At 41.7% G+C, this 11425-nt stretch overlaps 4 protein-coding genes across 5 annotated transcripts in view; 2 read left to right on the top strand and 2 right to left on the bottom strand.

The window, feature by feature from the left end:
• LOC106292562 (polypyrimidine tract-binding protein homolog 1) overlaps positions 1-1959 on the top strand; it is a 2981-nt gene extending 1022 nt beyond the window's left edge. The window contains exons 3-11 of one of the 2 annotated variants that reach the window (XM_013728173.1): positions 136-198; positions 281-354; positions 450-545; positions 659-716; positions 841-945; positions 1042-1123; positions 1267-1332; positions 1435-1468; positions 1577-1669. In XM_013728173.1, the coding sequence (XP_013583627.1) occupies positions 136-198; positions 281-354; positions 450-545; positions 659-716; positions 841-945; positions 1042-1123; positions 1267-1332; positions 1435-1454 (564 nt within the window). In that variant the 3' untranslated portion in view covers positions 1455-1468; positions 1577-1669. Of the gene's footprint in view, positions 1-135; positions 199-280; positions 355-449; positions 546-658; positions 717-840; positions 946-1041; positions 1124-1266; positions 1380-1434; positions 1469-1576 lie in introns of both variants that reach the window. The other variant, XM_013728172.1, reaches the window with a different exon arrangement.
• Positions 1960-2134: 175 nt separating this feature from the next.
• Positions 2135-5009, bottom strand: LOC106296169 (pre-rRNA-processing protein ESF1). The gene is made up of 7 exons (XM_013732243.1): positions 4402-5009; positions 4260-4334; positions 3880-4109; positions 3631-3793; positions 3409-3537; positions 2625-3301; positions 2135-2526 (listed from the first exon to the last, which is right to left on the bottom strand). The coding sequence occupies exons 1-7, from the start codon at positions 4930-4932 to the stop codon at positions 2259-2261; spliced, it is 2073 nt and encodes a 690-aa protein (XP_013587697.1). The 5' UTR covers positions 4933-5009; the 3' UTR covers positions 2135-2258.
• Positions 5010-5175: 166 nt separating this feature from the next.
• LOC106344007 (uncharacterized protein At5g19025) lies at positions 5176-6359 on the top strand. The gene is made up of 2 exons (XM_013783382.1): positions 5176-5338; positions 5410-6359. The coding sequence occupies exon 2, from the start codon at positions 5535-5537 to the stop codon at positions 6171-6173; it is 639 nt and encodes a 212-aa protein (XP_013638836.1). The 5' UTR covers positions 5176-5338; positions 5410-5534; the 3' UTR covers positions 6174-6359.
• A 547-nt stretch (positions 6360-6906) lies between these two features.
• Positions 6907-10409, bottom strand: LOC106295207 (starch synthase 2, chloroplastic/amyloplastic-like). Its single transcript, XM_013731046.1, has 8 exons — positions 9872-10409; positions 9079-9691; positions 8907-8971; positions 8717-8794; positions 8502-8612; positions 8367-8411; positions 8112-8285; positions 6907-8026 (listed from the first exon to the last, which is right to left on the bottom strand). The coding sequence occupies exons 1-8, from the start codon at positions 10181-10183 to the stop codon at positions 7070-7072; spliced, it is 2355 nt and encodes a 784-aa protein (XP_013586500.1). The 5' UTR covers positions 10184-10409; the 3' UTR covers positions 6907-7069.
• Between the last annotated feature and the right edge of the window lie 1016 nt (positions 10410-11425).

Genomic DNA, 11425 nt, shown 5'->3' with positions numbered 1-11425 from the left:
CTTCCTTTTTTTTTTTTTTTTTTTTTTTTTTTTCAGTCTCTCCCAGTCCGGGAACATTTGAGTTTTTTTTTTTGGTTCCCTCTTGTTCGCTCCACTGTCTTATGGTCATGACTCATATCCAAACTTTTGTTTCAGGTGTTTTCTGCTTTTGGATTCGTTCACAAAATCGCCACTTTTGAGAAAGCTGCGGGTTTCCAGGTTAGTTATCGAGTTTTGTTTCCAAGGTCTTCTTCCCTTATGGAGAAAATGAATCTCATTATCTGCTGTCATAACCTGCCAGGCACTAGTTCAATTCACTGATGTGGAGACTGCTTCAGCGGCAAGGAGTGCGCTAGATGGCAGAAGTATACCCAAGTATGCTCCTTTTCTTTATGCATGCTTTCCACCCCCGCTATAAGATATAGCTCTGCTGATCACGTTGATCATATTCTTTTTTTTGTAAAATCCAGATATCTACTTCCAGACCACGTTGCCTCTTGCAATTTGCGAATGTCTTATTCAGCTCATACTGATCTAAACATCAAGTTTCAGTCCCATCGTAGCAGGTAGGAGTTTTAAGTCCTTACTAATGTGCCTCTGAATTATACTGCCATTAATGTTGGAAACGTTATTATAAAATAGTTGGTTCATGTGTTTGAATCTTTTACGTACTACTCAGGGATTACACAAATCCATACCTTCCAGTGAATCATACCGCAATGGACGGGTCTATGCAGGTAAAATATTCCTTCCAAGGCCCTTGCCACCTTTTTATCTAATCTTTCTCCACCACCTTTGACCTTTCTTACATTGACTGTGTTATGTTATATTACTGATCGTCTTTGATATCGTTGCATTCAGCCTGCTTTGGGTGCTGATGGAAAGAAGGTAGAAACTCAGAGCAATGTCCTACTTGCTTTGATTGAGAATATGCAGTATGCTGTCACCGTGGATGTTCTTCACACGGTGAGGGACAACGATACTATGCACGAATCTGTTTCTCTGCTTGCTTAAATATGTCAAAATTAACTCTTTCCTTTGCTTTTTCCTTTGCTTTGATAGGTGTTTTCAGCGTATGGGACTGTCCAGAAGATTGCTATATTTGAGAAGAATGGTTCAACACAAGCCTTAGTTCAATACTCTGGTACATGACCTTGATGATCTGCTTTTATATTTGATTGTGATCTGATGCAAACCCCTTTTTGAACCTTATACGTCTTTTGGCTATTTTATAAAGTAGCTTATGGGCGTATGCTAAGCAATTGTTTGCTTCATGACTTTCTGTAGATATAGCAACGGCGGCAATAGCGAAAGAAGCATTGGAAGGGCACTGCATATATGACGGTGGCTACTGTAAGCTTCGACTATCATACTCTCGTCATACTGATCTCAATGTAAAGGTACATAAGATTGGTTGCTTTCTTGAGTTGCTTACCCACAAAAAAAAACGTGTAGGGAAAGAGATTAATAACTGATGCCTGCAAGAACCGTATGCCTTTTTTCTCTTCAACAATTCAGTGAAATCTGTAAAATCAACTTCTTTTATCTTTTAACGTACTAATAATCCTATTCCTGTATTTGTGGTGCTTGAATGAAGGCTTTTAGCGACAAAAGCAGAGACTACACACTACCTGATCTGAGCCTACTCGTGGGCCAAAATGTTCCCGGAGTGGCTGAAGCTTCTGCGCCAACAGCTGGTTGGCAGAATGGGCAGGTGCAAACTCAATACGCAGGTTATCACGCAGGGGCTTCACCTTCTTCTGGTCATCCTCCTTACTATGGTTGATCCATATATTTGTTTTCTACATGATTTACTGATGTACTGTCAGTCTAAAGACCGAACTGGGAGTTTCTATGTCTTAGGTTTCACCAGTTTGTTATGTTTCAGTTAAAAGTGGTGATTGTTCTTGTTTTTTTGTTGGTTTAATAGACATTAAGTGGGGGAAACAGTAATAAAATCAAAACGTGCTTCAAGCGCCAGTGTTGCGTGTTTCCAATATTATGCGAGAACTAGATATACAACCGGCTGCTGCTACTGGTCCGACAATGAGCTAAACAAGTATTCCAACTTGAAGGTTCAAAGCAACATTGTTTGGACCACTCGTAGAAATACTCAACATTGTTGATACACACAATAAACTGATATGATCCTGGAGAGAGGAAAATGAAAAATTATCCAATTTGAATGTCGAATTGAAATTGTTAACACTTCAAAACATCAGTGCACTGAAATGCTGAATAAAAAGAAAAACAAAATTGATATGAAGGAATCAAAGACATTATTTGTTTGATAAAGCTCTGGCTTTCTTCTTCAGTCGCTGAGCCAAGTCGGCAGTCCCTTCTTTCTTCTTCTCCGAACCCTTCTGCTGCATCTTGAGCTTCAACGACTTGACAGTAGCAGACTCTGCAAAACTCCTTTTCTTAGAAGATCCCACCGTGTCCTCTTTAGTCGACGCCTTCTTTGTCTCCACATCTTTCACTTGCTCTTCTTGGCTTCTTGGATCTTCCTTTTGCTTCTGAGTTAATTGCTTAACATAAGTCGCACTCCTGCCAAGAAGAATCAAACAAACCACAAAAGCTTCATGAAAAAAAACTACTTCACAATTCTCAAATACATCAAAACCTCAAACTATGCATCAACGTACCTTTTAAACTGTGGATTCGTAGGGTCTAGAGCATAGTTAGGATCCGTGATTGCAGCTGAGAATCTTGAATCGTCAGGATCAGCTGAAGGTATCTTCTCTTCTGCCATCTCTTTACTTCTCTTTTTACTTTTCCTTTTAATATTATATCCTTTTAGACCTTTGCCGTCTCCTCCATTCTCATCAGCCAGTATCAACTCGAGCTCCACTCTGCTTCTTTCGTCCGCTGCTAATTTCTCCTCTAAACCCTTCTTATTCTTATTCTTCATCATCATCTTCTTCTTCTTCTTATGATCATCAACGGTATAGTCGTCTTCATCATCTGAAGAATCATCATCATCATCATCTGGGGAATCATCATCATCATCCTTCTTTTGCATCCTCCTAGCTTTCTTCTTCTCCTGCATCTTCCTTAGTTGTGCCTCCCAGACCGTTTCTGGCTTCTCTTCTTTCTTTTCACGAAATTTGTTACTCAGATTTTCTAGCCCCGTATTGAATTCTACTACCATATCCTGATCATTCTCCTCGTCCTCGTCTTTATCAGAATCAACATCTCCGGATTCCATTAAAGCTAGGTACTTTTCTTTTCTTTTTTCCTCATCATCATCACCACCATCATCATCATCATCAGATTCACTATCATCAGAAGCTAAAAACTCCTTCAGCTCAAGTTCTGCCAACTATGATTTGTGAAAATTTATCAGAACACAAACGGCTGCAGCTATATATAGGAGATCTTCTAAAAAGCCTGATTTTAGAGGAAAAAATAAGAAAAAAGCATAGAGACCTGATCAGGGTTGAATCTCTGGTTTAAGGTCCTAACACGGTGCGGCTCATCTTCATCCCAAGCAAAATTAACCCTACTCATCTGCAGTGCTCGGCTTTGAAAATCTAAACCTTGATAAGTAGCAGGTGCCTGTAATTTTTATTTAAAAAAAAAAACTTTCAGATCACAATGAAACCAACAAGATCATCACACAATTAATAGAAAAGTAGAGAAGCAATGCACCTCGGTGGCAATGTCACGAGGTGGATGTTTGAATTCCATGGAGTCAGGAATGAATCTTAAGTCGAGCTTGTTAGAGGATCTCTCAAACTCGATTCCATCACATGATTTGTACAAGTGATCAGCAGTGGCACTGGAATCACATTCCGCAACAGCAAAATAGTACCTGTTACAGAGTAATAGCGACTGTAAGTCTTTAAATAAATAAAAAGATCTCCTTATTAGCCTTAAGAGGTGGGGTTTCAACTTTACCTCAATCTGCTTTTTTCGTAATCACGTATACTCTCATTGATGAGGTCCTTATCCTCATCTCCATCATCATCTTCATCGCTGTTATCTACATTGTCTCCACCGATTGCCGGGCCATGGATTTCCTCCTCTTTCATTCGCTCAAGCCCAAACTCTGATGGATAGACAGCAACTGACAAAAGACGCCCATCTTTCGGGAGAAACGAATTGAAAACAACGTACAAGTCTTTGGCCTAAGTAACAAATAAGATAGCATACATAAGAACAAATACTACTGGACAAGCTCTGCCTAATGAGCAAAAAGCTAAAACCTTTGAGTATACATTCACAAAAAGAGAGAGAGGGGGCTAACATTGAGAAACAATAGAATGAGAAGAGCTTACAGTGACATGTTTCCAGTCCATGTTGACAATAGCGAGTCTGTGAGTTTCTTTCTCGATACTCGCTATCTCCTCTTCCTACAAACCAAAACTTGAATGATAGTTCCTATTAGGAATCAAAAAAACTGAAAGCAAATGTACTTACGGCAACTTCGGGTTCATCGTCATCATACATATCTTCATCGTCCACGTCAGAATCCACCTCTTCTTCCGAAACATCATCATTGTCTTGCTCATCTTCAGACTCTGAAGCCAATTCTAAAGGAAGAATCTTCTCCTCGCTCTTAAGCTCTTCAGCAGACTTCTCTTCATTAGATTGTTCCTCAGGTTCCAAAGCCATCAACTTTTCTTCACCCTCGCTCCCATCATCCCCAGATTCACCCTCTTCTTCGCTATCCTCCTTGCGCTTCTGCTTCTGCTTCTTCTTCTTCTTCTTATCGTCTTCTTCGATACGGTAATACTCTTTGAGAGAATCCTTGGCACTTCCTCGTCTTCTACGCTTCCCACGCTTATCAACCGGAGCAGAAGCTTTATCGGTGAGGACACCTTTGAAACGAGAGTCAATGGTGACTTTGGATTCACGCCTGGGAAGCCTACGGAATCTGGGGTCAGTGTGAGCCTTCGAAAACCTCGAATCCGTAATCATCTCGTCTCCCTTCTTACGCTTGGAACCCATTTTTGTTGGTAGACGATTGAATCAAATCAAAAGAATAGGGTTTTAGAGGAGGAGGCTGCGCTCTTTTTAGGGTTCTTACACAACTCTCTGTCACTGTCTCTATACCTAAGGGTTTTTAAAATAAATTAAGAGCAATGACGGCATAAATGACAATACGACGTCATTTTAATAAAAAAAAAGAAAAAAAAAAGAGTTATCTAAACGCGTGTCACTTGCTCTCTAATATACGATTCCATTTTCAATTCCATTCAGATTCATCATCATCAGAAGTTCAAATGATGACGACGACGATTGAGATTCCTGCTTGATTGAGGACACAACCAACCTTCTCTTCTCTGGTGACACGCTTTTCGATTCAGCTTCTCTTTTTTTTTTTTTTTTTTTGTATCGGATCCAATTCAATCAGGTATATCCCCATTTCTCTCGATCAGATTCAAACAGAGCTCTCTGTCTGAAATTCGATAACTTTCGTTTCAGGACTAATAGCTTTGATCGGCGATCGATCGATAATCGATTCTGATTTAAAATCCTTTCCTCCTCTAGTTCGATTTGGATTTTATTTTTGTTTCTAGTGACGAAAGATCAAAGCTTTGTTGCCTTCGATGGTATATTTGCATAGCTCAATCTCGGTCTGCAACCCCGTCGACCAAGCTATGCCCGCCCCATCTCACTCTTCAAGAGCCACCACCCGTTCTTCACCATCACCCCCCACCGTCTGCCAAGGCTCCCACTCCGCCGCCATCGACGTCCTCATCCTAATCGCCGTCATCACATCCTGCGCCTTCCTCTTCTTCCCTTACGCCAAGCTCATCGCCCTCGCCTCCATCTCCATCTTCTCCCACATCTCCCTTCTGGTCAAGCACGAGATTCTGCACAACCCTATAGTCTACGGTTCGCTTGCTCTCAGCGTCTTCTGCGCCGCCGTCTCCGCTTGGCTCGTCCTACTCCTGTGCACGATGCACAGGTGCGGGAAGCCCAATTGTAAAGGGCTTAGGAAGGCTGTTGAGTTTGATATTCAGATTGAGACTGAGGATTGCATCAAAAGCAGCTCTAATAGTAATGGGAAGAAGGGGAGGGTTGAGCTGCCTCGTGTCCATCACCGTGAGTTGGAAGCTGAGCTGAAGAAGATGGCGCCTCCTAATGGGAGGGCTGTGCTGGTTTTTAGAGCCAGGTGTGGTTGTTCTGTTAGGAGATTAGTGGTTTCGGGGCCGAAGAAACAGCAGCGTAAGATCAAGAAGTGAAAAAGAGAGAGAGAGAGAGAGAAATGAGATGTTGGGGGATGGTTATACTTTTCTTTTGTTTCTCACAAAAACGAACTTATATATAATGTTAATCTATGTGTTTGAAAAATAAGGTGCAATGGGGATAAGCATTGTAAGCATAATGTGGGAAACTGGTTATAGTGAATCAACATTTTGCTTTTAATCTCTGCTTTGTGCTAAGTTTTCGCGTTTGGGATCGACATCTTTATGGGAATTAGTCACTGATGTTGTTGTTGGTATGATTTGTTTGTGTTTTCAATCATGAAGGTTGGAACTTTTTGCAGGTTAGCAAAAGAGCTCTTACTAAACATTGAAGAGCATCATGTGTGTTTCTGCGTCTGTTACTTTTCTATGCTATTTTTATGTTGTGTGGAGTTTGAGAAGTGATAAGCTTCGAACTTGGAGATATCCTTTAAACTGTTGAATTCATGTGTTTAGATTTCTTGATTTGTTTGAGAAATCTGCAGAGTTGCACCTTGGCCAACTTCATGGTCTATGTAGTTTTGAAAAAAAATAGACTTCTGTGGATGTCTTTGGCTTCATCTTCTAATGGTGTCAACACAAGCTCAACAACATTGATTTCAATGGTGGCAAAATCTTGAACTTCCTTACCTGCTTTGTTCCCATCTTTTTGAATTTATACAGCACTCTTTTATTGCAATTTGCACCGCTTTGCCAAGTCTATCACTTTAGCATCACCTTAGAGAGAGCATAAGAGATACAATAGCTTTGATCTTTTACCACAAGGAGTTTACAAAACATGATTATTTGCCAATGTATCTTTTTCACTAAATCTACAAAACTATGCTTCATAACAATTCCAAAGACAGATTCCTTTACAAACAGTCAAAGAAAAGGAACTTTTTTATTAACTCTCACCATTGATACTTAGCAGCAACAAGAACTTCTTCATACTTCTCTGCAGCATTATCCCAACTCAAATCTTGTGTCATCCCTCTTCTCTGAAGCCCTTCCCAACTCTCCTTATACTCTCTATACGTCAACAAACAGTTTCCCAAAGCATGAATCAGCTTACCTGCCTCCGCGCTATCAAATGTCCATCCAAGACCAGTTTCACTATACGGGTCAAACTGTTGAACCGTATCCCTCAGCCCTCCAACCGCATGGACCACCGGAACGGTTCCATACTTCATCGCGTAAAGCTGGTTTAGACCGCACGGCTCGAATCTTGAAGGCATAAGCAGAACGTCTGCACCAGCTGTTATCCTGTGAGCTGTTTTAACCGAGAAACCAACCCATCCACGTGCTTTGTCCCTGTACTGATGCTCCATTCGTCTGAGGACTTCTTCAAGATCCGGTCTCCCTGTGCCTAACATAACCACCTGAACATCCTGGCTCATCATCCATGGAACCGCCTCAGCTATCAGATCAACACCTTTCTGATGATCCAATCTTCCGATAAAACCGATCAGGGGAACGTCAGGACGAACAGGTAAGCCGAGCTCTTTCTGTAATGCAGCTTTGCATTGGGGTTTCCCAACGTCAAGAGTCTCCAAGGAATAGTTTGTATAACCATCAGACCGCAAGTGAATATCAAACTTCGGGTTCCATTCTTTTGTGTCGATACCGTTCACAATCCCTCTAAATTTCCAGTTGTTTTCATTTATAATGTTATGGAGACCCCAACCTCCTTCTAAGGTCTTAACCTCCCAGGAGTATCCATGGCTAACAGTGAGAACTCTATCCGCAGCTTTGAGACCAGCCGCGAAGATGTTGAAGTGCTCACCTCCCACAGGGTCATACAGCTTGAAGCTATCCAAGTAATGGCCCGGCAAATCCACGTATGAGAAATCATCTACCGGTCCTCGACCCTAATTTACAACCATAGTACGTTTAAGCATAAATCTCTGTTTAAAAGATTGAAGCAAATATTTTTTTTTGAGACATACTACTAACCTGGTGAGCAATGTTATGGATTACAAGAACAGAGCGTGTGTATTTCATTAGTCCGTGATCTCGGTAATAGGCTTTCAGGTAGACAGGTAGCAAAGCAGTGTGCCAATCATTTGCTATAAAAGCCAAATTTCCATCTCCATAACAAACACCTCCACAAGGAACATACCAAGGAACCTGCCAAAAATTTCCAGAACTCCGAACTTGGTTGGTCTAAGAAATACCATTCAAGCTCATGATCTTGGAGCAGAGATTTACCTCAACAGCGGCCTTGCAAAATAAAACCATCCGCTTTAAGATATCCTGGATTCACAAAAACCAAACTTAGTTCATGTACATGTAGCCTTAAACTATTTTTTTCAGGAAAGAAGAGGGAGAATAAAACACTCTTACGAGTCGATTTCCACCGTAAATGTTACTACTCAGATGCCGAAACACAGGGCTATCGATGAAAACAAAATCCACACCATCAATATATGCATGGAAGTACATTACTTCCATGTCCTGCAGTTAAGTGTACTCCATATGAAAATTTCTCTACCTCAAATACTTTTGTTAATGAATTATTAATGAATATTTCAATGTTGATACAATAGGAGCTGTTATACCTGCCCGGCCACCTTATATCTCTTCCGTACCCCAACATCTTTAGCTTCTTCATACTCTGCATACCGAGGAACCACAACCTAACAAGAAAAGTAACGGAAATGATTCACTAACAAGTTTGAGTTGATTTTGATAACCAACCACACAGCTTAAATGACACGGAAACTGGCAGTGGTTGTGATAAAATATTACCATAACCCTATGTCCACGCCGTGCTAAAGCCTTTGGCAAAGCGCCAGCTACATCTCCGAGGCCACCTATAAAAATTGTCTCACTGTCTTCAGTTTGTGTACTCGAAGAGAAGCCTAGTTATGCAAACAAAACAACACAATCTATCAAACAAAATAGCAAGTGGAGTAATTACCTGTTTTGGAAAATGGAGCACACTCTGCAGCTACCAATATCACATTCATGACATTTGCTCCAGCAAGTGGAGGCGGCTTCTCTTCGTCCTTCGACGGTTCATTAGTATCACTACTGGCTTCTTCATGTATTTTTTCCTCTTTTGTTTCCATGTACTCCTCTGTCTTTATACTTGGTGTTGCAGGTGTTTTAGTCAGGTAAGACGGTAATGGGTCTGACCAAAATGCACCAGCGGGAGATTTACTCGTATTTCCAGAAGAAGTTACAGGATCAGAAGTTTTCTTCGAGGAGGTTATAGTGGAAGATGGTTCATAAGGAGGATCTACACTGGAGGCTACCACGCTAGACCAAGGTACACCGGATGGTTTCTCTTTCTCAGGAGATTTTGCAGACGGTGAGCTTTGTTTGCTGCTCTTCACGGGCGTGGTAGCTTCTGGTTCTTTGTTCAGAGATGACTTGACATAGCTAACACTACCGTTGCCGTCTCCATCCATCTTCTCTTTCTTAGCTGCATCAGTAATAGTATTTGCATCTTCTTTGGCAGAAACTTTTCCATCATCCAAGTTAGGAGTGCTCTCTTTTATAGATGAGACCAGCTTCCTCCTTTCAGCAATCTGAAGATTAACAAGAAGGATTAAGAGAAATAATTCAATACTTGTAATCCTAAAACGAATCAAGAACAGCCTCCAAAGCATCATGTTTACAAAGAATATGAAAAAGGATTAGACTTCCACAATAAAGTTCCAACCAAATTCATCAAGCTCAATGCCAATTCCAAGGATCGATCTAACTACCTGGTGAAGAAGGTTTCTTTGCATATCGAGAACCTTCTTGCTCTTGTCGATGGTAGCTTGAAGCGCATCCTCCTGCTCATCATCTCCACTGGGAGATCCAGAAGAATCTGGGGCCGTAGCTTCCACGCACCTCGCAAACTCCCATCGGTGTCCGAGGACGAAGCTCCGGCGACGAAATGAAAGCGACCCAGAAGCGAAATGAGGAGGAGAAACTCGGACAAGACTCGAATTCCTCAGCGTAGAGGAAGTGACGCGACGCTGACTCTTGATTTGACAGAGAAGAGGGAAAGAGCTCTCAGCAACTGATGCCATTCACTCGTTCGACGAATTGCCTCAGTGAGCAGATGAGACGCAAACTCCGACAGGTTTCAACCAAATGAGCCAAAGACCAAAGATTTTGACAGAGAGTGGCGAGAAAGACGAGAGAGCTTTGCGAGTGAGATTACGAGACGGAATCAAAACAAAAACAGAGTCGTGTAGTGGAAAATCTTTGCCCAAATGGGGCCACGAAGAGATAACCATAAACTCTCAAATAATACCATCGCGTGTTTCACGAGCCCAAATTTATATTTTATTTATTTATTATTAGTTTTTTCAAAAGCATTGGATTAGGCAGCTGATCTACGCCACATACTTTTTATTCCTCGAGATTCCCCTGTACCTCAAGCAATCTGAACCGTCCAAAATTTACGGATACCAAGAGTCGAGCGATTTTTCATTTTATTTTTCAAATAATAAATACTAAAATCATCTAATAATTTTTTTTTTAACAACTGGTTGACAGATGTGGACGACGGGAATATGCATGGGATATATATATATATATATATATATATATATTTTTTTGGGTAAAATGTTAAATTATTATACCAAGTTTTAAGTTTTTTACATAAGCACAAAGACACAAGTAGCGGAATGCATGCACAGAGAATCACAACTCGGGAACACAAGCTCATCAAACATCGCTTCACCGGCAGCACGAGGCGGAGTCCGCAACCGGCGATGCCGTCGTTCGGATAGAAAAGCGGGAGATTGCTGCCTCCAACAAGCCAAACCAGAACCGTATTCATCCCTTTAACCCGAGGCCCATATAGAGCAAATGGACAGGAAGGGTACATCCCCTCCGGAAAGAGGACCGTCGTACTAATAAGGATACCGAACGCTAAACTGACACCATACCACACACAAAGGAGCAGCACTACTTCCACACTGAAGGCAACCTACCGTAAAGATGAGAGGAGAAAGAATCGGCAGCGAGGAGCGCCACCGTCGAACCTACAATCGCCTTCGAGAGGAAGCGCAAGACCCCACGCGCCAAGATGGACGCATAAGGCAGGATGACAAACCACCACGCGCCGCCACAGGAAGACCAACGCAAGGGCAAGACGACGACCAACCCTTGGTATCACTCCACGCACAGCTCCTGAAGACTACCATGAGACTCGAAAGAGAGTAGAGGAACCTTAGATCTGAAAAACCAAAAGCTCCAACCTGCAGATGGAAACCGCCTCCGCAAGCCACAACCACGCTACAACAGAGGAGAATCACACCAGC

The sequence above is a fragment of the Brassica oleracea genome, chromosome C5 (assembly GCF_000695525.1).
Source record: "Brassica oleracea var. oleracea cultivar TO1000 chromosome C5, BOL, whole genome shotgun sequence".
Classification (NCBI taxonomy): domain Eukaryota; kingdom Viridiplantae; phylum Streptophyta; class Magnoliopsida; order Brassicales; family Brassicaceae; genus Brassica; species Brassica oleracea.
The sequence above is the reverse complement of the archived record's forward strand: the minus strand, read 5'-3'. Positions and strand labels throughout refer to the sequence as shown.

What these genes read in the sequence shown, in the direction of transcription:
- LOC106296169 (XM_013732243.1), bottom strand. Translation starts at nt 4,932, where the DNA reads ATGGGTTCCAAGCGTAAGAAGGGAGACGAGATGATTACGGATTCGAGG. An exon ending in TGGACTGGAAACATGTCACT is followed by an intron (nt 4,110 to 4,259) that starts GTAAGCTCTTCT and finishes TTTGTTACTTAG; the next exon opens with GCCAAAGACTTGTACGTTGT. An exon ending in CTCGTGACATTGCCACCGAG is followed by an intron (nt 3,538 to 3,630) that starts GTGCATTGCTTC and finishes TAAAAATTACAG; the next exon opens with GCACCTGCTACTTATCAAGG.
- LOC106344007 (XM_013783382.1), top strand. Translation starts at nt 5,535, where the DNA reads ATGGTATATTTGCATAGCTCAATCTCGGTCTGCAACCCCGTCGACCAA.
- LOC106295207 (XM_013731046.1), bottom strand. Translation starts at nt 10,183, where the DNA reads ATGGCATCAGTTGCTGAGAGCTCTTTCCCTCTTCTCTGTCAAATCAAG. An exon ending in AAAGAAACCTTCTTCACCAG is followed by an intron (nt 9,692 to 9,871) that starts GTAGTTAGATCG and finishes GTTAATCTTCAG; the next exon opens with ATTGCTGAAAGGAGGAAGCT. An exon ending in TTTGCAAGGCCGCTGTTGAG is followed by an intron (nt 8,286 to 8,366) that starts GTAAATCTCTGC and finishes AATTTTTGGCAG; the next exon opens with GTTCCTTGGTATGTTCCTTG.